The sequence below is a fragment of the Musca autumnalis genome, unplaced genomic scaffold (assembly GCF_047663935.1).
Source record: "Musca autumnalis isolate F117 unplaced genomic scaffold, ASM4766393v1 scaffold_1, whole genome shotgun sequence".
Classification (NCBI taxonomy): Eukaryota; Metazoa; Arthropoda; class Insecta; order Diptera; family Muscidae; genus Musca; species Musca autumnalis.
Genome location: NW_027411644.1, coordinates 84,356,456 through 84,381,168, shown reverse-complemented (window position 1 = coordinate 84,381,168; position 24,713 = coordinate 84,356,456). Strand labels below are relative to the sequence as shown.

Sequence of the window (24,713 nt, the reverse complement as noted above, 5' to 3'; positions counted from 1 at the left end):
GGATCTGCCGATTCGGTCCAAAATTTGGCCTTTGTAATATAATTAAAAATGTCACTAAAATAGTACGCGCTATATCTGCTGAACGGATCAACCGTCCAATGCTTGGATATCCTAATATTTTGTCCAAATGTAGTTTTACTTCAGAAATCGGCCTTCTCCTTAGGGTCCCTTCCCCGAAAGTTCAACATTTTTGTTTAAGTGCGGGATGCTATTTTTTTGGTCCTGTTTAAGCGATATTATGATTTTGGTGGGCAAGTCCATGCTTCCTGACATCGCACAAAACCTCTATGTTATACGGTGACCAACTGAAATGACTGGTGGGACACAAAATCTAACGAAAGGAATGACTGCTAATGACTCCATTCCTTCCAGTACACCCTCCGCAACACTTTTGACCTTCAAATCAAATATAGTTATTGTCGGCAAGTTCATACATCCAAAATGGGCCACAAAACCTGCGTAACCGGTATAAGATTCGATATTGTCAATAGATGAAAGTTTCAATTTACACAGGCTGAGGGTATATCACTGTCGGCAAAGACGACTGATACTGTTTTACTTATTTTTTTTATTTACACTTGTCAGGATCTTATAGATTAAAGGAAATAAAATAGTAAAAGGGTAGTGGATAACTATGAGATATTGTATTAAGTACTCATTTCAAAGTTTTGAAAAAATTATTTCCTTTTGTAGGTCTGATGGGTATATTAGATCAAGGAAATGTTATTATATTGAAGAGGCAATCAGCTTTTAGGCTAGCGAGGAAGTTGGGAGTTTGTCTGGCTGCCTGAAGCGCACCAAAACTCTCGAACAGATCAACAGGTTTGGTCCAAAATGTGTCCTCCGTAATATTTTGACTAAACTTAGATCAAATTTGAAGTTCGAAAGTCGCATAAATAATTCGCACGATATCTCAAACAAAAGCTTTGGAGTCGGCTAATAACACTGTACAACACAAAAAATAATTACAAGATAATTCGGCCAGATTATGAAAGAAGACCGAAAAAAAGAAGGCACGTGTATAGCCGTTTTGAAAGTTTACGTCGGGAAGTAACCTAAATAGGCGTGGCAAGATCCACCCATTTCTACAGGTTTTGAAATATTCGACATCAGATTCCTTGGAATTCTTGCATTTTGGCAAAATTACTGACAACCATGCGGGGTATCTTTTTATGCGAGTCACTAAACGGGTCTTTTTGTTCTCTTTTTTTAAAAACTCCTTTAAACTATGATCGTATCAGATCAAAATATTCTACAAAATTATTTGTCGTACAATTTTACTATAAGTCCCCGAATACACCAAAACTCTAAATCGTACCTAAACGCCAGGAATTTGCCAAAAGAAAAATAACGTTTTAGGGTTAATGTTGTACTTTATCTGAGTTTATTAAGTTTTGTCCCACAAAACTTCATTCTAGATAGAATACGTCAAAGACAAAAATGTTCTCCATCAAATTATAATATAAGTCGCCGAATAAATTAAATATGTATTTACAATATGTATCAAGAAAATATATACATCAAATTTGCAAAAAAAAAAAACAAGTAAGCAAAGGCTATAGTCGGACGGGGCCGACCATGTGATACCCTACACCACAACCTGTAGGAATTAGCTATGTGCAACTGCCTTGCACGCTAAATGTCCGGGTTCGATGCCCATCGAATTGTCTACGGTGGCAAAATACCCCTTAGTAATATTTCCAGTGTATTTCAGCCATGAAAAACGTCTCTACAAGTGGCATCTTAGGACACGCCGTTCGGACTCGGCGATAAAAACTAGGTCACGTATCAATAACTTAATATGAATCCATTGATATAAGAGAAGCCTCCCTTGTCTTTACTGGGATGTTTGTGGAAAAATATATAAATTATACATTTCTTAATAATATTCGAAAATTGGAAAATTCACATCGATTAGCCCCTCCTGCAACATCTTCAAATTGTCTTTAAATATCAGGTTCCTATTTGGAATAGACCTAAAATAAATAAATATATATACCACGCAATTTGGTATATTTGATAATTGGGAAAATTGCGAGTTTATTAAAGATCTATCGTCCAAAATTGTGCATTGTGGGCATATATTCTGATATCTAAAATATATGTTATACCGGTAGAAATAACTAACAATGAATAGAAATTCCAAAATTTTGCATGCAAACAAATTTATAGATCCCAAAATTATTCATATTCAATTACACAGCAAAGAAGATAGTATAAGTCAGCTGCGCTAACTGTGATATACCTTGAGCCTCTAAAAATATATTTATTTTGTAACACGAGTTTGCTTCAAAATACGTGGAATCTGTAGGTATCGTAATATGGGGCTATACCAAATCAATTTTAGTAAGCAAAATTCTGAGTTTTGGAAATATTTGAGAATTATTTTTTCAGATTTGTAATTTTAGTTTTTGGAACTTCTGGACTATTATCTCAGGAAGTATGACTTACCCCGGGAAAGGGACCAGAATAGGGACCGTAAAAAGAACCATCTTAAAAAAAGAAAATAATAATAATCAAATAGATCCGATACGGGTCCTCAAACTGCACTTTTTCCAAATTTTGTGTGTGAGGTACTCGAAGGACGGACGGATATAGTCCATTTTCCACCCTGATACATGACTGGATGAAATAATACGATGTGTAAAGTTTCGACCAATCAGAAAATCCCCTTGAGAGTTAACTTGCGGATTTGCGGCGCAAGTACAATCTGCTGAAACAAATTCGAGAGGATTCTTAAATTTCCCTTTTCCGAAGTTTGTGTGGGAGGTACCCTAAGGACCGATATAGTCTTATCCGATCTATATCTGGAAGGAATAATAATATATGGAAAGTTTGGAGCAAATCGATTGCTCACTTCTCCAGTTATCGTTCACACAATTTTTCGAAAACAATTTTGAACTTTTTTGGGGGAGGTGTGGACCGACATAGCCTACATTCTAACTTAAACAAAGTTTGGGCAAAATATTACGTTGTATAAAATTTGGTTCTAATCGGTAGATCCGTTTGAGAGTTATCGTGCGCACCAGCCACCTAGACATTAAGAGAGACAGATGAACGGACAGCGCTAAATAGACTCCAAATTGTCTGAAACGAATTTCGTCCAAATATACTTGGGGTCTAAAACCAATATTTCGATGAGACACATCTTTGGTCGTATTTTGTTTGTATCCCCTTTACCCTGAATCCTGAGGTATAAAATAGGTGGCGAGGCGATCCGATGTTGCAATATTTGTATAAAAATCCAATTTGTCATCTGAACTGAAAATTTCTCTGTCATGATAGAGACAATTTGTAGCATGGGATGAAATTGTGGTTCTCTACACAAAACACATTATATATCAGGCAGTAGGTGCGTTATCTAGCAGACACATTATTGCAATTTGCATCAGGGGAAAGATCAGTAGTTATTTTTCCATATGTAGGCTACTTTGCCGGTATATGCCCTCCCAGGAATGAAAATATGGACCAAAAACAAAATTTGTATATTTTTCATACAAAAGTAATGGTCTATGTCAACCGCTAAATAATATCAGATCATCATGCAAAAATATAGGCAATTTCTTCAACCTAAACTCTTACCACGTGCAAAATTTCGTGACCATTGAGCTATAATTGCGACCTCTAGCGGGTTTATGATTACACTACAAACAAAAAACTGGATATATTAGGCTGTAGCTCTGTTATCTGATCACGTACATCAACATAATTGACATCAATTAAAAGGTCAAGAGATCGTCTTCCAAATTTATCTCACGAGTGGGGAATGTGTCTTTCAGGAACAAAGATATAAGCTGTTTATTAAAAATTTTCACAATTTTCACACAAAAGTTTTGGTCCATTTAACCCTCTAAATATTATCTGATCGCCATCTCAAATTGCAAGCTTCAACTTTGTCATATACTCTTACCTTATTTAAAATTACGAAGCGATCGGACTATTATTGCGACCAACAGAGCAGCTACAAAATCGGATAAAAATTATGTTTTTGGTCCATTTCACCCGCTAAATATTTCACGATCATCACCAATTAAAATAGCGATCTATTCTGATGTGAAACCGACCTCCATACCAAATTTCGTGACGATCGGTCCATAATTGCGGCCTGGAGTTTGATTACAATTTATAATGGACAGACGGACACACGGACGGACGGACGGACGGACACACATCTCAAAATCGCTTTATCTCGCCATGATATGAAGATTGGTATACCACATTGGGGGTCTCCGACGAATATTTCGCGATGTTACATGAATTTTTCCCAAAACAAACTTATAATACCCTTTCCACATAGTGGTGTAGGGTATAAAAACGAACACCCAAATATTTTTTTTTTTTTAATAAATTTGTTTTGTTCTTTTTTCGAGTTGATGCATGAAAGTAACATGAAATTTAGTTTTAGACGAAAGGTGTTAGAAGAAGAAATTTTCTACTCAAAATTTCACTGTAAGTCCCAGAACAAACTAGATATCTAAATAAAATACTTCGTTAAGAAAATGACGTTACAAAATTAGATATTATAGGTAGAAATTATTTGTTAAACTTTTAGACTCTTAATTAAAATTTATTCCATACTGAGTCAAAATCTCCTAAAATATTTATCTTTTTGGGGATTGTGTCAAAAGAAACAAGTAAAAAAGTATCAGTCGGCTTTGCCGACAGAGATATACCCTCAACCTGTGCAAATTGAAACACTTTTTTCACAAAAAACTTATGTATTTAGGGGGTTTCAAAATTTTGATCGTATGAACCGACAAAAATGTTGATTGGGATTAAAGTTCACAAATTTTGCGGAAAAGGTACTTAAAGGAATGGACTGGCATAGACCATGGGGGTGCAATAGGGGGTTTTTACACCCTTCGGGCTGTTTTCTCAAGAAGTATGGAGTTGTCCCTGAAACAAATTTTACCATCGTAATTGAGGCAAGTTTTTGCTTCAACAAAATTCAAAGTGATTCAATAGCAGGTCTTAAAGTGAACTTATCCAAAATTTTGTGTGGGAGGTACGGGATGGAGTGGACAAATATAGCCCATATTCGAACCTGATCTATATCTGGTATATATTATGAGAATGTGCAAAGTATGGACCAAATCGGTCACTCCCATCAAGAGTTATCGCGCGCACAATTTTTCCGAACATTTTTTAACTTTTGTGGGGTAGGTACCTGAAGGAGTGGACCGATATGGCTTATCTACGAACTTAAACTAAGTTTGGAAACAATATTACGAAGGCCAAATTTTGGCCGCAATCGGCATTTCCGTTCGAGAATTATATTGCGCTTCCACCCATAAACATGGTGTCATAGGGTTTGTTTTTCAACTTTCAGGCTATTTTTTCAGGAAGTATGGACTTGCCCCTGAGGAAACTTGTACCTTCGTATAGGAGACAGTGAATACAATATGTTACAACAAAAACCAAGGTGATTCGAGAGCAGGTCCGAAACTGAACTTTTCCAAAATTTGGTGTGGGAGGTACTCGAAGGAGTTTACCGATTGAGTCCATATTGGAACCTCATCTAAGTCTGGTAGAAATTTCATAATGTGCAAAGTATGGACCAAATCGGTTACTCCCTTCAAGAGTTATCGTGCGCACAAAATTTGCGACAATTTTTGAACATTTGTGGGGGAGGTACCTGAAGGAGTGGACCGATATAATCCATCTTTGAACTTGAACTAAGTTTGGACAAAATATTACGAAAGCCAAATTTTGGACCGAATCGGCCGATCCGTTCAAGAGTTATCTTGCGCTCCAACCACTACACACGGTGTCAGAGGGTTTTTTGTAAGTCCCAATTTACATTAGGCGAGTTTACTTGCGGCAATTGTCAGTTTGTGGGTGAGAGAGGGTGTTGAGAGGCAAAGGGTTACCATATACCTCACCTCTCTCTCCATCAAACTGACAATTGCCGCAAGTAAACTCGCCTAATGTAAATTGAGACTAACTTTCAGGCTATTTTCTCCGAAGGTATGGACTTGCCCCAAATGAAACTTACAGCGTCGTATAGAGGACAGCGAATACAACTTATGTAAACAAAATTCAAAGCGATTCGACACCAGGTCCTAAACTGAACTTTTCCGAAATTTTGTGTGGGAGGTACCCGAAGGAGTGGACCGATTGAGTCCATATTGGAACCTCATCTAAGTTTGGTAGAAATTACACGATGTGCAAAGTATGGACCAAATCGGTTATTCCCTACAAGAGTTATCGTAAGTTTGGACAAAATATTACGAAAGCCAAATTTTGGACCGAATCGGCCGATCCGTTCAAGAGTTATCTTGCGCTCCAACCACTACACACGGTGTCATAGGGTTTTTTGTAACTTTCAGGCTATTTTCTCCGGAAGTATGGACTTGCCCCAAATGAAACTTACAGCGTCGTATAGAGGACAGCGAATACAACTTATGTAAACAAAAATCAAAGCGATTCGAGACCAGGTCCTAAACTGAACTTTTCCGAAAGTTTGTGTGGGAGGTACCCGAAGGAGTGGACCGATTGAGTCCATATTGGAACCTCATCTTAGTTTGGTAGAAATTACACGATGTGCAAAGTATGGACCAAATCGGTTATTCCCTACAAGAGTTATCGTGCGCACAAGTTTTGCGACAATTTTTGAACATTTGTGGGGGAGGTACCTGAAGGAGTGGACCTATATGGCCCATCTTCGAACTTAAATCGAATCTGGACAAAATATTTCGATACCCAAAATTTGAACCGAATCGATTGATCCGTTCGAGAGTTATCGTGCGCACCAGCCAGCCAGACAGACAGACAGACGGACAGACAGACAGACGGACGGACATTGCTAGATCTACTCAAAATTGTCTGAAACGGATATCGTACAAACATACTTGGGGTCTAAAACCATTATTTCGATGAGGCACATTTTTGGTCGTATCAAAGTGTAAATACTCTCTTTAGCCTAAAGGCTGAGGGTATAAAAATGTTCCAAATCAAATTTCATTATTAGTCTCTGAACAAAATAAATTTGTAGCTATAATATTTAACATCTACAGAAGCTTTCGCTTTTTATACCCTCAGCCTTTAGGCTAAAGAGGGTATTTACACTTTGATACGACCAAAAATGTGCCTCATCGAAATAATGGTTTTAGACCCCAAGTATGTTTGTACGATATCCGTTTCAGACAATTTTGAGTAGATCTAGCAATGTCCGTCCGTCTGTCTGTCTGTCTGTCTGTCCGTCTGTCTGTCTGTCTGTCTGGCTGGCTGGTGCTCACGATAACTCTCGAACGGATCAATCGATTCGGTTCAAATTTTGGGTATCGAAATATTTTGTCCAGATTTGATTTAAGTTCGAAGATGGGCCATATCGGTCCACTCCTTCAGGTACCTCCCCCACAAAAGTTCAAAAATGTTCGGAAAAATTGTCCGCACGATAACTCTTGAAGGGAGTATCAGAATTAGTCCATACTTTGAACATCGTGACATTTCTACCAGACATAGATGAGGTTCCAATATGGACCCTATTAGTTCACTTTTTCGGGTATCTCCCACACAAAATTTTGCTTAAGTGCAGTTTAAGGCCTGCTCTCGAATCGCTTTGATTTTTGTTGCAGCCATTTGTATTCACTACCCCCATTACGACGATATAATTTTTTTCAGGAGCAAGTCCATATATCCTCAGAAATCAGCACGAAAACTGCAAACAACCCATATAATACCATGTGTCGTAGTTGGAGTGCACGATAACTCTCGAAAGGATCAACATATTTGGTTAAAATTTTTTCGGTCCACTCCTTCCGGTACCTTCCCCACAAAGGTTCAAAATTTTTCGCCAAGATTGTGGGCATGATAACTCTCGGAGGGAATAACCGAATTGAACCCAACTTTGCTATTGGTAATATTACTTTCAGGCATAGATCGAGTTCTAATATGGACTATATCGGTTCACTCATTTGAGTACCTCCCACACAAAATTTGGAAAAAGTCTAGTTTAACAACTCCTCTCTGATCTTATTAATTTGTGACGCAGCAGGTTGCACTTGCGGCCCCTGTTACGACGTTGTAATTTTTTTTCGTGGGAAAGTCCATACTTCCTGAGATAATGACCCAAAAAGGTCCAGAAAATCCTACCGGCACCAACTAAACTGACTAATGTGCAAAATAACCCTTTAAGAGAGAAATCGATTTAGCTCAAACTTTGTAAATTGAAAAGTAAAATTGTAATATATTTAAATTCAGAAAATTAAGTACAACATATTTAATTATATAGTCTGTAAGGAAAATATCCATAGACTAATAAAGAAAAAAATGTATTTCCTACAGATTTGTATTAGGTCCGAATATGTACTACATCGGGTCAGTCCTATGGGTACACCCTACCCAAACCCTACCCTCGTCTTGGATCATTCTGAATTTTGTTGCAACATGTAGTTTTTTTGCGGCCCTTTCCATCCTGGAAAATTTTCCCAACAGCTAAAAAACCTACAGAAGTATTGTGTTAACTTTTTTTCTTAGGGTACGTGGCTGAGGGTATATCTCTGTCGGCTCAGCTGACTGATACTTTCTTACTTGTTATATATGATTTAGGACCATATTCTACCGTTTTTATTCACATTTTCGTTGTCTGCGGTCACAAAATATATTTTATTGATGTTTTTTCATAATAAATTCTTTCAGAAGATTATGTGTGCTCGATCCAAACTGTTTTTGGAATATCTATGGTGAATATATATAGGGAAAATATTGATAACCCAGATCGGACTTTGTAAAATTACGTATTTTAGTACTAAAAAGTAAAATAACGTCATCAGGATAAGTCATAGGTTCCTGATATTGTATGTGAAAATGCGCGTATAGTGTACGGTTATTATCCAGTGAATATATCTAACATACGAGTCCTAACATCCAAGATTTTGACATGGTTCTAAATACTATAATGATGGCAGCTACTCCTGCTCTGACAAAATTGACTGAATTAACCCTAGAAACTGACATACATGTGTGTATCATGAATGATCATAACAAATTTATTTAGGGTATGGCTAGTTACTTCTATTTCAAGGGTTAATTCAGTCAATTTTGTCAGAGCAGTAGTAGCTGCCACCATTATAGTATTTAGGACCATGCCAAAATTGTTGTCAGTAATATTGCCAAAGACACCTTATACCTAAAATGCATGGATTCCAAGGAATTTGATGTCAAAACCTATAGAAATGGGCGGAACTTGTCACGCCTATTTAGGTTACTTCCCGACGTAAACATTCAAAACGCCTTCTTTTTTTCGGTCCACTTTCATAATCTGTGCGGTGTTTCTTGTAATTTAAAAAAAATTCAATTTAGTTGTACAGTGTTATGAACGGTTGGACAGACCATATGTAATAAGACTAGTCGACGTGTTAGAAAAATTAAAAAGGCCCCGAAGTTTTATGCAGAGGTTACTATGATCGACAGTAACAAAAGCCTTGGAGTCGGCTAATAATACGAAAAAAATGCTTTGTTCTTATCAACGTCACATCTAATTGACTCTGAGACTTCAAATAACGCGCTGATGCAGCTGTGCTCAGATCGAAATCCTGTTTACACCTCACATACCAATGTATTGCGTTGGAAGTGTTCCCGACTTTAGACATAAAAGGTAGAATAGCAATAGACCGGTATCCCATATTAGATTTCGGGACAGGAATAATTTTTCCAAAGAGTATAAAATATATTTGTGTTGATCGTGTTGAATATATAAGTGAAGTAAGGTCAATACCATCGGGACCAATAGTATTAGACTTAACACTTCAAAGCTGCGTAAGACTTAATCGTTGTTATTGAAAATGAACTCAAAACATTTTTCTACAGCAAAATTAAAACATAACAAAAATACAGTCTTCATTTCTTATTAAACTTATTTAGCCCAGTCTTCATCAATATTTTGCACTTCGTACAGGAAATCCTTTCTTAGAATTTAATTCACAACTGACATATGTCGTTTGACTCCACCTGCGAGAATAGTGTCCACACTCTTTCAAAATCAACTTCAAAAAGAGAAGCAAATAAACTTAAGCCCCGCACATATAAACGGGTAATATTGTGGCTTCAATGACACAACAAGTGGTCTCGTTAACATTACCTTGATTGAAGGCCAGTGCTGGAACATAAATCACAATAGGTAACCAAGTTATCTAAACGGATGTAAGTATTAGTGGAATTAGGATCCAGTGATGCAACAACAACAACAGCAGCAAACAGCACCATAGATCAAGGATATCACACAACAAACAAGTTACGTGTGTGTGTGGTTGGATGATAGTAGAATACCAGTACCATGGTTCAGTTTGTTTGTAGTTTACAGTTAAGGTAGATTTTTGTGGTGATGGTGTTGTTACAACGATAGGAAATAAGTCGTTAACATTGCAATACATCGCACATTCAACCAAGTTCCAGCATTCACCAACATATCCGTTTCAGGATAAACAATGCCGGCCAGAGAACACAATAGCATGGCAAAAAATTTCAGTTCGTTGGTTGGTAGAGTATCGGCGACATGCCATTCATTATTCATTCGATGGTAGTTGTAAGATTTTTTTTCGCAGATTATTCAATCAAAGGATATTAAAGTTGTTCAATGAAATAGAAAAAAACAAAAACACAAAAATTTTCAATTTTACAATTAACTTCCATTGACTATTCTATTCTATTAATACTTACCGTGCCCAGTGAGAAGAGAATGGAACCGAACAAACGTATTCCTTTGCCAAAACGCATTTCAAAATACTGGAAAATAGTTGTTATTCACTTTTTTGTTTTCATTTTATTTCTTTTTCAATTTCAAATTTCTTTTTAGCTTCATAATGAACTGAGACGAAAACAACAACAATTGCCATCGTGATCTAAAGGTTTGTAACTTTCCAATTTTTTTCTTTTTGAACCTGCAATTGCTGTTGTCTTTATTCGTTTACTATAGTTCAATGCACTTTTGTTTCTTGGTTAGCAACAACAAAAATAAATTTATTAATAAATAAAAATAACAGGTAACACAAAGAATCAGAAATAGAGCACAACATAAAAGCCAACTTAGAAATTTTAGCAATAAATGGGGAAATTTGATTTTCTTTGTTACAAATTTCCTTTTCCAAGAAGTGAAAGAACGCTTTATTATTGTTGGAGTAAATGCGTGTTTGCTTTTAATAGTTGTATTAAAATATTATTTACCAGAAGCATGATTATGTGTTAATATTTACTATGTAATGATAAGTAGCTTTAAGCAAATAATAAATATGTATGTTAAATAAGGTTGACAGTTTATTTTATTTGAGATATACATAGGTGTTTACTTTTGATTTATGAAGTAAGCGAACTTGTTGTCACATCTGTTGTTTTGAATTTTAAAATAGCATACATATTTAAATTGTTTTAGGAATTCAAAAATTAGGACGAGGGGTGCACGATAACTTTCTGGGCTAGGCAACACTGTGTGTTGCCAGACGCCATTTAACTTTTTTTTTAGCCTAAACGTACTCAGGACAGTTTGACATACGACCATGTGCTGTGCGTGAACGGATAATGCCAAATCGCCATGTTATATACCGTGAGATAGAGGCATCCTTGATTGATTTCGGTGCTACATATGTCTGTTGGGAGTTATGTCACTGCACCTGTCTGTTGTTTTGAATTACAAAAATAGGTTTGCAGTGGTTTGAGAATTCATTACATTCAAGGAGTAATAGAAAGGATCGCACTAGAATTGGAGGTGGGGAATTAGCACTCCTATGCCAGCAATCTGTTCAATACAGACCTATCTCTCTTGAGCCTGGCTCTTAAACGACCAGAGCTCTACGCTCAATGAGGACGCCCCTACCAGAATTAGCGGAAATTGTCACAGTGACTAAAGAAAATATTTATATTTTTGACTTGAATCATTAATAATAGTATATAGAACCAACAATTTTTTGACGATTTGTAACAATATGACAAATAAATTTTTCCATCTTTGCCTCAATAAGTTAAAAACTTCTAAAGGCCTGTTTCACTATGTTGAAAGAAAATGATTGCGAACGAAAAACACCTAAACTTTGGTTTTCATGGCAATGTTGACTTTGTGTTTGCTTTAAAACAACTACAAAATTTAAAAATCATACACGAGTTTGGTTGTTTTTCTTTCGTTTTCATTTCGGCATAGTGCACGGTGCGCCTTAACTGATATTAAATAAAAGGTGCTTACACCTTGGAAGTTTTTGCAGATTTTGAAACTCCAATGTTCATAGATGAGAAAAATCAAAAATTAAAAATAAATCGCCGGGGGGATTTTCAAATAAATCGCGGTTAAAGTTCACATTTTTAGGGGTTTTTATGTTTCCACGGTTTTACTTGGAAACCGCAAGTCATATCGTAATGACACTGAAAAAAATGTTGTAGCAGTGAAAATTCTCTACAACATTGACCCTAATGGTATTTTCGTAGTTTTTGCCATTTTTGAGATATAGAAGTTCAATTTGGGACCAGGGTTTCGGAGTCGGAGTCTACGAGTCGGAGTCGAGCAATTTTGCTGGAGTCGGAGTCTGAGTCGAAAAAAATAACTCGACTCCGACTCTTGGCAAAATTTTTTCCACGTTATAGAAATATAACATTAAATTTGGAACAAGGACATTTCTTTAAATCATTATTTATTTTAAAAGAAAGGTATAGGAAGACATATGTATATGCAAACGGTATATTATACTAAGTTAAAGGACAATTCACAGGATATTTACTATCATCTGAAGTGTAGTCGATTGATCCCTATTTTGTTGATCCAATTGAAAAGTAAAGTTCTATGACAATCGAATTAAGATTGGACCTTTAACCTCTGGTCTTCTGACAAAGGTCTATTGGCATTCTCATCTTGTTTTTATGAGAATTCATCCTTGTCTTCTATTAAAGACATTTTGGTCTCTATGGAAAATCTTACTGAATACCCTGTGACACAAAATGGAAGTCAAGATCTGGGGGTGGAAAAATTCCTTTTCGGAATGAAAGCCCCAATTGAGAACCCCAAAGTGTCCTATAGCTAAAATTTCTGAGTTATGACATAATGAATTTTTTGATTGACCCCCAGCAATCATTGAGAAAATAGCTTTATATCTCTGTTTGGAGATATTGTTTAATCATTTTTAGATGACATGTTTTCAGTTAAATTGAATGAGGAACCTTTCTATCGAATATGCTGTCCTTCTAGCTCAGTTCCTTCCATGTCCTTTTTGTTCTTGATTTATTTTAAAATCCCTCCATCGATTTTTTTCTTGTTTTTGGATTTTTCTTATATATGAACATTGCTGTTTCAGAATCCACCAAAACTTCCCAGGTGTAAGCGATTTTCGTTTAAAGTTAGTTAAGGCGCATAGTGCATGTAAAACCGTGAAAACATAAAAAACCCTAAAAATGTGAACTTTAACTGCGATTTATTTAAAAATCCCTCTGGCGATTTTTTTTTGTTTTTTTGATTTTTCTCATCTATGAACATTGGAGTTTCAAAATCTGCAAAAACTTATAAGGTGTAAGCACATTTTATTTAATATTAGTTAAGGCTCACCGTGAGAGATTTACAGCCTGTAATCGAAAATTAGGGTGACGTAGGGGATGAATGATACCAAGCAACGGTGTTGACCGGCTTTAACATGGCAAAGCCCAGGATTTATCTCGGTCCCTCTTTCATCTCAAGTGGACACTGACCTCCCCGTGGTGTCACCTGGGGAGCTGCCTTTAACATCCGTTGAATGTAGCGAGCTAACATGTGCCGCGCGTTCACCCATAAGAACGTTAAAAACTTGGGTTGGTCGTTGGGCTAGTAACTCACCCCGTCAAAACACCGCCTACTATGAAAAAACTAAGAAAAAGAAGAAAAACAAACCCCTCTAAAGTTGACGAACCCCGCAAACGTTTTAAGGACCATGATCTGCGAATCTGCACCTGGAATGTCAGGACTCTCTACAGAGCAGGTGCAATTTGCGCACTGGCGGATGTACTTGACAAGTACAATGCTGATATTATCGCCTTACAGGAAGTGCGATGGAACCGGGCAGACGTAAAAATAACAAACGATTACGCACTGTATTTATTAAAGCAGCCATGAAACGAAACATGAGCTAGGTGTTGGATTTATGGTAAATAGGAGGCTTAAAAATCTCGTCTCCAGCTTCACTCCTGTTGATGAGAGAATTGCCACAATCCGAATAAAAGCAAAGTTTTTTAACATCAGTCTCATCTGCGCCCATGCCCCGAGCGAAGAGAAAGATGAACAGACCAAGGATATATTCTACGAGCGCCTAGAGAGAGCATATGACCGCTGCCCTGGCCATGACATTAAGATTGTTCTAGGAGATTTTAATGCTAAAATTGGGAGAGAAAATATCTTTTGTTCCACGATCGGAAATTTCAGCCTCCATGAGGTAACATCCGACAACGGAATGAGGCTGATCGATTTTGCAGCGGCACAAAACATGGTAGTGAGCAGTACCAGATTCCAACACCTCGACATACACAAGGCCACGTGGATATCCCCAGATGGGAAAACAAGAAACCAGATTGATCATGTTGTGATAGACGGAAGACACTCGTCCAGTGTGTTAGATGTCCGATCGATTCGAGGAGCGAACATCGATTCGGACCAAAGGTACGCACTCGCCTTAATGTTGCGGCAAAAGTGCGATCTAACACAGGACGGAAGCTGAATGTCGAGAAGCTGCAAACACAACAGATAGCACAAGCCTATTCCGCTCAACTGACTCACATGCTGGAAGACGGAACTGCTTGTCCCGATAATGTGGAAGCGCGGTTGCAAAGAATAGCCCACTCACTTCAAACTGCCGCAAAATCTGTGCTTGGGTACTAAAAACCACCACATAAAAATCTATGGTACGATCAGGAGTGCCGTAAGGCTACTGAAGAAAAGAACGCGGCATACAGAGCAACCCTGCATTCAGTAGCAACACGAAGCGCGAAAGAAAAATATCGGGAGAAGAGGAGAGAGGAGAAGCGTATTTTCAGAAGAAAAAAGAAAGAGCAAGAAAAAAGTGAGCGTGAGAAACTCGAGATGTTCAGGAGTCAGAATGAAGTCCGCAAATTTTACCAGAGTGTAAAACACCAGACTGAAGGGTATGGTGCAGGCACATTCTCCTGCAAAGATCATGAAGGGAAACTGGTAACTGATACAGATAGCGTACTGAGGATCTGGAAGGAGCATTTCATGAAGCTCTTAGTATCGAATATGGGCGGCGATGAAGATACACCAGAACCAATCGCAAACGACGGCGTTGAATGTCTTCCACCTAACCAAAGCGAGGTCATGACAGCAATTAATAGGCTGAAAAACAATAAAGCAGCAGGAGCTGATGGGCTGCCCGCCGAACTGTTCAAGACCGGTGGCGAAATGTTGATAAGGAGTATGCATCAGTTAATTACCGAAATTTGGCAGGAAGAGAGCATACCCAACGATTGGAACCTCAGCCTCCTATGTCACGTACACAAGAAAGGAGACAAGACGGTGTGTACAAACTACAGAGGCATAAGTCTGCTCCCAATCGCATACAAAGCGCTGTCGAGTGTGCTGTGTGAACGTTTAAAACCCATGGTCAATAACATAATCGGGTCATACCAATGCGGTTTTAGACCTGGTAAATCGACAATTGACCAAATCTTCACACTGCGCCCAACACTGGAGAAGACCCACGAAAGACAGATCAACACATACCACCTGTTCGTCGACTATAAGGCCGCCTTCGACAGCCCAATTAGATCAAAGGTGTTTCAAGCCATGTCTGAGTTTGGCATCCCTGCAAAACTAATTCGACTATGCAGGATGATATTGGCTGACACAAGATCAGCGGTTAAAATAGGAAAGAACCTCTCCGAGCCTTTCAACACAAAACGAGGTTTCAGACAAGGTGACAGTATATCGTGTGACCTATTTAATATCCTACTGGAAAAGGTCATACGAGATGCTAATATATATACGGCCAGAGACAAAAACAGCACGATATACAATAAAGATGTAATGTTGCTTGCATACGCAGATGACATAGACATAATAGGTAGATCAGCGCGAGCCGTAACAGCCACCTTTGGAAAAATTGAAAAAGAGTCTGCCAAAGTGGGTCTGGCAGTCAACGGCGATAAGACGAAGTTTATGCTATCAACACGCAAGTCGTCCAGTAGACTCGGACCAACTGTGGATGTTGATAATTATAAATTTGAGATAGTAAATGACTTTATCTACCTCGGTACCGCCATAAATAAAACCAACAATATAAGCCTTGGAATAAAGAGAAGAATAATATTGGCCAACAGATGCTACTTTGGTCTAAGTAAACAGTTTAAAAGTAAAACCACCTCTCGTCAAACAAAACTTACGCTCTACCAGACACTGATACTAACCGTACTTATGTATGGATCTGAAGCAAGGGTACTTGCGAAAGCAGATGAGGCAGAACTTGGTGTGTTTGAGAGAAAAATTCTTCGAAAGATTTATGGACCAATATGCGTTGACGGTAATACCGACGTCGCACAGTGTTGCCTCAGTGGACAAAAATCGAAAAATGTGTTCTTGACTTTTTTATAATTTTATGGTTTTATTTTATTGAGAACACTTTAAATAGGACAAACCTCAAAGATGTTGTCGATATTTGGTGTTACTATAAAGTTATAGCTCGTTAAACATAGAAAATTTTTCGTATGGGACATTTACAAAAAGGTATTTAAAAAAGAAACCCATGTTCATGGAAATTTTTTTAAAGAAGTTATTGACATATTCCACAACTTTTGAATAGGGAATTAAAGAGTGGCCAATAGTCTTGCAATTTATGAAAAAAAAGTTTACATATAATGTGTATACATAAAGTACCGTTATGTTGATTGAAACAGTAACGTGTTATACAAAACTCACGAATTTCGCTTCTTTCATGGAGTGTATCTAAAAATTGCAGCAAATTGCAGTTTCGACCATTTGGTACATGAAACAGACATCCCTTTCGAATTAAAAAATGCAAAGTTTACATCCTATAAAATCCGATTCTCTGAGCCACAACCATATCATCATAAACAATTTGTACGAAAGGAGCAAGAATCCTTGTTTTTCCTCAGTGGATAAATTCACTTTATTTGACTGTTTCGTTTTATATATCCAAATATGAACCGATTTTTAACAAAATCGGTAAAATTGATCAGAGGCCCAAGCAAATATCGCATATTAAATTTGAAGGCGGTTCAATTGAAATTGGCTAAGTTATAGCAAAATCGGGGAAATATATATATGTGGGGGCTATATCGAAATCAGATCTGATTTTTAACAAAATCGGTAAAACTGATCAGAGGCCCAAGCAAATATCGCATATTAAATTTGAAGGCGGTTCAATTAAAATTGGCTGAGTTATAGCAGAATCGGAGAAATATATATATGGGGGATATATCCAAATCTGAACCGATATGGACCAAAATGGGAATTTTTCATTCCTATGCCCGCATAAGTACTTGTATAAAAATTCATCGGCCTAAGTCAACTCCTTCTATTTTTGTCCACGTTTACAAGGAAGCGGCAACACTGTGCGTCGTATGAACCACGAGCTATACCAGCCGACCGACATCGATATAGTAAAACGTATCAAACTACAACGATTGCGTTGGCTTGGCCATGTCAGCAGGATGGATAAAGATGCCCCCGCCAAAAAGGTATTTGAATACGAGCCACTCGACGGTATACGCCCCAAGGGAAGGCCAAAACTCCGATGGAAGGACCAAGTTGAAGAAGATATCAGAGAACATGGCATCCAAAATTGGAGAAGTAAAGTAAAAGATCGGTGCGTTTGGAAATCTATTCTTAGTTCGGCTTATGGAACAAGACGTTCTGTTTAATACAAAAGCCATCTAAGTAACCAAGTAATCGAAAATTAAAGTTCTGATTTTTGAAATGTGTTTTAAAGCTTGTAAGGTTTTAAAATATTAATTTCATAACTTAAAGAAATTTAATTTTTTTGCGTGAAAGCATGGATATCTCGGAAACTAAAGCAGATAGGAGAAAGCCGACCAAAACTTCAGAAAGAGCATAAAGAGCATTTCTAAAAAAATATAAAATGGCGTATGGAAATCATGACACAGACGAAATGTAGCTAAAATCTTTAAAACACTTACCCCCTGTTTTTGTAAAAAAAAATTTATGTTCTCACACGAATTGTCAAATTTTTTAGTTCGATTTACTCGCCTTAGCGCAAATGTGGAACGCTGATTTTTGAATGAGTAATTCTTAACGTTTTTTATTGTTGGACTGCAGAATTTTACATCTTTGTGTTTATTTCAGCTTGAGTCCATATTTTGTTGTATTCAAGTATTTGAATAACAACAAAATGTTTTACAGTGGATATGAAATTGATTAGTTGCGGGCGGAGGGTAGGGAATACTATAGTTTCAATTGTCACCAAACAACTTCATCAGTTCCCTTTTCCGCCGACTCTGTATCGATAAACAGGTCAATAAGCCCATCCCGCAAATTAAACAAAATGAGAAATTTGCTGTATGGCCCTAAAGCTAAGATTACCCTACAATTTGAGTCGAACTAAAGAATTTAATATCCACCACTGTTTTTATGTCGTCTTTGCTTTGCAAAGAATACGAACATAGGAATGTTGCTTCAATAAGCGGGGGTAAAACAACGAGAAAGTTGTTGTTTTTGCATTACGCATTGATCAACAAGGCCGTGCTGATGCCTATTATTGTTGTTGGCGTTTTTTATTGTTGGACTGCAGAATTTTACATCTTTGTGTTTATTTCAGCTTGAGTCCATATTTTGTTGTATTCAAGTATTTGAATAACAACAAAATGTTTTACAGTGGATATGAAATTGATTATTTGCGGGCGGAGGGTAGGGAATACTATAGTTTCAGTTGTCACCAAACAACTTCATCAGTTCCCTTTTCCGCCGACTCTGTATCGATAAACAGTTCGACTTTAGTTCTTTAGTTCGACTCAAATTGTGGGGTAATCAGCTTTAGGGCCATACAGCAAATTTCTCATTTTGTTTAATTTGCTGGATGGGCTTATTGACCTGTTTATCGATACAGAGTCGGCGGAAAAGGGAACTGATGAAGTTGTTTGGTGACAACTGAAACTATAGTAGTCCCTACCCTCCGCCCGCAACTAATCAATTTCATATCCACTGTAAAACATTTTGTTGTTATTCAAATACTTGAATACAACAAAATATGGACTCAAGCTGAAATAAACACAAAGATGTAAGTAATTCTTAACTATATAAAGAACGTGTCTACGAAGAATTAGATATGTATGTCATCTAAGGGATGAGCTATGGATGCTCAAATTATTACGAATATAGACGACCGAACAAAAAATAGTTACAAAAAAGGGGGTAACAGCCTGTTTCAGTATGTCGAAACGAAAATGTGTGCGAATGGAAAACTGCCAAATTTTTTGGTGTTTTTCAAATTTGTTTTTTGTTTTGAAGCAAAAGCAAGGGTAAACATTTTTCGATGTCAAAATATATGTATGTGATTCGGTTAAAAATTTCAGCTAAAAATCCTCAAAATACCAAAAATCGGCATGTTATGTTACATGATTACTTTAATGCCTTACAGAAAACAAACTAAATATACGCTCCATACTAATTGGGGATGGGGGTATAAAAAGGTCAGTATTAGTTTTAATATCAATGAATCTCTTATTGAAATAATAAATTTCAAACATATTCTCCAGTTGAATTAGTAGCATCACAACAGCCTGCTACTGATAATACGATTATAATTAATACGATTATAATTAATAATAAATTTCAAACATATTCTCCAGTTGAATTAGTAGCATCACAACAGCCTGCTACTGATAATACGATTATAATTAATTTTTTCTTAAAGTTCATAGTCAAGTTTAAATTAAAACTCGTGCCGAAGCTGATAATGAAATGTAGATTTTATAAGGCGTGTACAAAATATGATTATGCATTTTAATTATGACCCATTGAGGGATAAATGTATTTATTATTTATTTTACTTAGAGTCATTGACCACCAACTGTACTGTACAATTGTATTATGAAAAAATTAAAAAAAATATGTGTATATATGGGGATTTCTGAGTGAAATCGGATACTTTTTCGAAATTAGGTTTTTGATTTCCCTTATTATTTGCTGTGGTGATGCTACTCATCAGCAAAACATTTTAGTATACTTTCAGATTTTTATACCCTATACCACAATGTGGAAAAGGGTATTATAAGTTTGTTTTGGTAAAAATTCATATAACACCCCGAAATATTCGTCGGAGACCCCCAATGTGGTATACCAATCTTCATATCTCGACGAGATAAAGCGATTTTGAGATGTGTGTCCGTCCGTCCGTCTGTCCATTATAAATTGTAAACACGCTCCAGGCCGCAATTATGGACCGATCGTCACGAAATTTTGCATGGAGGTCGGGTTCAGATCAGAATAGATCCCTGGTGAAATGGACCAAAAACATAATATTTATCAAATTTTCTAGCGGCTCTGTAGGTCTCAATAATAGTCCGATCATCGCGTAATTTTAAATAAGGTAAGAGTATATCACAAAGGAGAAGCTTGCAATTTGAGATGGCGATCGGATAATATTTACAGGGTTAAATGGACCAAAACTTTTGTGTGAAAATTGTGAAAATTTTTAATATACAGCTTATATCTTAATTCCTAGAAGAGACATTCCGGACAAGTGAGATATACTTGAAAGTGGAACGCTTGACCTTTCAATTGATGCCAATTATGTTGGTGCACATGATCAGATAACAGAGTTACAGCCTAATATATTCCGGATTTTGTTTGTAGTGTAATAATAAACTCGTTAGAAGTCGCAATTATACATCAATAGTCACGAAATTTTGCACCAGGTAAGAGTATAGGTCGAAAAATATGCCTACAATTTTGAATGATGATCTGATATTCTTTAGCGGGTGAAATGGACCATTACTTTTGTATGAAAAATATAAAAATTTTATTTTTGGACGATTTTTTAATTCCTTGAGGACATATATATTTCGCAAAGTAGCCTACAGATGGGAAAAAACTACTGACCTTTCCTCTGATGTAAATTGCAATAAAGTGTTTGCTAGATAACGGGCTTACTGCCTAATATATAATGGGTTCTGTGTAGAGAACCACATTTTTATTTTATTGTCTCTCCAAAAGTTTATGTAACACCACGAAATATTCGTCCTAGACCCCTTATTTGGAATGCCAAAATTCATATCTCGACGAGATAAAGCGAATTAGCGGTGTGTGTCCGTCCATTAAAAATTGTAAACAAGCTTAAGGCCGCAATTATGGACCGATTGTAACGAATTTTTTAAGGAGGTTGGGTTCGGGCCAGAATAGAAATGATTAGTTTTTGCTGATGATCGTGAAATGTTCAGGGAATGAAATGGACCAAAAACTAAATTTTTACCAATTTTGTAGCGGCTCTGTAGGTCAAAATAATAACCCGCAAAATTTTAAACAAAGTTTGAGTTTATGATGAAGAAGCGTACAAACCAACGTGAAGATCAGATAATACTTAGCGGGTTAAATGTACTGAAACTTTTGTGTGAAATTGGTAAAAATTTCAATAACGTAGCGGTTAAACAACGGAAGTAGTAGTACTACATAAGTGGGTTTCATTACATTTTAGTTTGTGTGAACTAAATTTTCCTTTCCTGCTACAAAAATGTCTTTGTCATGGTAGATAACTTTTTGGTTTTGGTCATAAGTATTATTCATTACATCTCTGATATTTGATAATTAAATTTTCACAATCATTGAAAAGAAGTTCCGTGGAAAGCGATTGTCCAGGGATAGTGGTATAGGGTATCCCATGGTCGGCTCCGTCCGACTATAGACTTTTCTTACTTGTTTTGACTAAAGAAGGTTCCAGAGATATCGCGCCTTGAAAAAGTCGAGTTCTGTTAAAACTATATGGAAAGAAATTCTCATAACTTCTTTAATATTGGTCCCAATAGAACAAATCGTTTGTTGCTTTTTTCTTCTTATCAGCTATCTAATAAAAAATAAAAAACATGTTTGCATAAAATCAATTTTTATCAATGATTGTACTCTTCGATTTTCTTGAAATTTGTTTGTATTAAACTACGATTAATTAAAAAATTGTAGGTCCTAATTGGTAGTGGGATTCGAATAATTACTATTTTTCTTATGGCCTGTTTCTCTAAGACGATTCGAAATCAAATTCGTTCGAATTACTACAAAATCCATGTTGTTGTAGAAAATGTTTGTTTGATTGAAAATAAAAACAACTCAAATATTTTTCAAAAAACAAAAGTTTGGTAGTTGTTCGAACGAATTTGTATTCGAATCGTCTTAGTGAAACAGGCCATTAATTTTTTAAAATTTGTCAATACAATTTTTCCTTTATACCAATGCACAAAAGTCGATTTTTGCACTTTTAACAACAAAAGTTTTCTAAATTGATTCACAGAAAGAACATGATAACTTCTATGGATGTGCAATTTGTTTTAAAAACTCGCGGTATAATTCGAAGCTAAAATCAAAATTTCGAAGACAAAATAAAAAATGTTAAACAAGATTAAAACTCAGAGCAGAATTTAAACGCAATTTGTAAGAGTTTGGTAAAAATCAAATGCATAGATATGATACTCAGTGGAATGGTGGCGGTGTCTACATTCTGTTTTAAGAAAACAATTGTCTTCAAAATGTTTGTTAAATCAGAAAAAATCGTCAACCTAAGAATATTTTTTTTTTTACAAAATTATAGTTTTATATTACAGACTTTTACAAAATTGCCCAACTTTGTCAGAAATTCTGCCACCGGGAATATCTTCAGCAAAGGGTTCTGAATCAACTACATAAATACCAAGGTGTGATTTTTTGCGTTTTTTGAGTTATATCACTTTTTTGAAGGTGCCCTCCTTGCAGAAAAAAATATTTTTTTAATTTTTTGTTTGGTGAAGGAAATATTAAGCACAAAAAAGCATCAGATTTGAACTAAAGAGAACTTTTCTTAGAAGAAATATTCACCATGTATTGTAAAAATGTACAGACGTGCTGTGGTCAACATTTTTGTTATTTATATCCGTAATACGTTCAAACTAGGGATCATAAATGTGTGATTTATTTGGTTCTTTTGAAAAATAATAATTTTAAAGGTCTCTTCCCGAATCAATATTTTAAACATAATAATGTTTATAAAAATCTTTTGGCGGATCAGTATTTTAGTTCATTATAAACGTTTTTCTTTTGTTTTAACCGCGTTCACTGGGTTGGAACGAATAAAATAGGTAAAATGAGAATAGGGGGTAGGAAATAGAAATTTTTTCGTTACATCCGGCGTTCCTTATAAACGTATTCATCTGTAAAATTCTTATTAAAGCTTACTTTTATATATGTTTACGCCGGATTTCTCCAATTGGCAACCCTATTTACATATGTTTTTCTTGGTTCCGAAATATTCGCATTCGGCATCCCTAGTTCTGCTCAGAATTGTACCTGTATGCTCTCATTTGTTCTCTCTCTTTGCATTTCCTTACTAAACTTTCCTTTGTAAATTACTTTCAATAAACACTTGTTAACTAAGCATCAACCAGTACTGTTGTCCTTGGTAAGCGGTCGTTCCTGTTTCACACATTTAATAAAGAAGAACCATTATTGTTCTATTCCAAAGTTCTAACACATTGCATTTTTCTTTCCTTTTTTCCTTTTCATTATTCCTTGGTGGATGAATCTTGAGGAAAATATTTCCACTATTGAAATATTTTCGAGGCTTACAGCAGAAACCCAACCGCCCTTCTTTCTAGTGAGAACACCCACGATTGGCGTTTTCAATATATGATTTGTTAAAATATTTGAAACAGTACTTAAATTCTTCGCTAACCGCTTGTGCTTTAAAGCAGGCCTGTAAAACCTAACAAATTGTAAAAAATTATACCCGCGGGGCAACAATTTTTATTAGTTATAATCGTTTTCGTTTTAAGACGTTGAATGTGTGTCCAAATATAAAGAACAATTCTTTGGTAACACATAACCGATGGTCGCTATATCCGAATTTTACTGTGTAATTCTTTCTTTTATCTTACTTTTGCATATAAAGCATTAAAAATGTATAAAAAGCCCATAAGTCCACCGCTATTAATTTATGCCTCAAAAACAGGCCAAATTACCTATAGTGCAATGTAAAACATTTTTTTATTTTATCAAAAAATTAAAAAAATAATTTTTTTAACATTTGTTTTGTTGTTTTATATAGGAATTTATCTTAAACATCGTAAAACCGGAGTTATTTTTCGATTTTGAAAATTGATTAGCAATTATTGTACCAGCCGGACAATAAACTAAATAAACTGATGACGAAATAACTACAGCGCGGGAATTACATGACTGGGCATCCGAGTCAAATAACACAGTACAACAAAATCGAACAGTTTATGAAAAAGGACCGAAAAAAAAGAAGACACGTTTATCGTCGTTTTGAAAGTTTACTTGGGGAAGTAACCTAAATAGGCGTGGCAAATTCCGCCCATATCTACAGGTTTTGAAATATTCGACATCAGATTCCTTAGAATCCTTGCATTTTAGGTATAAAGTGTCTTTGGCAATATTACTGACAACAATGCGGGGTATCTTTTTATGAAAAAAATAACCCTCATGCGAGTCACTAAATGGGTCTTTTTAGTCCCTTTTTTTCAAAAACGATTAAATACTCCTTTAAAAAGTGATCGTATCAAATCAAAATATTTTACAAAATTGTTTG

At 36.1% G+C, this 24,713-nt stretch overlaps 1 protein-coding gene across 26 annotated transcripts in view; it reads right to left on the bottom strand.

Moving 5' to 3' along the window:
* The window catches only part of LOC141402366 (sodium-coupled monocarboxylate transporter 1-like), a 156,278-nt gene that overhangs the window by 74,368 nt on the left and 57,197 nt on the right, over positions 1-24,713 (bottom strand). For 9 of the 26 annotated variants that reach the window (XM_073983419.1, XM_073983377.1, XM_073983399.1 and 6 more), the window contains exons 4-5: positions 10,660-10,725; positions 10,082-10,133 (exon numbers count right to left, since the gene is read on the bottom strand). The exons of the other annotated variants lie outside the window; for them this stretch is intronic. In XM_073983419.1, coding sequence (XP_073839520.1) covers positions 10,082-10,133; positions 10,660-10,725 — 118 coding nt within the window. The remainder of the gene's footprint in view (positions 1-10,081; positions 10,134-10,659; positions 10,726-24,713) is intronic. 26 annotated transcript variants of the gene reach the window in all.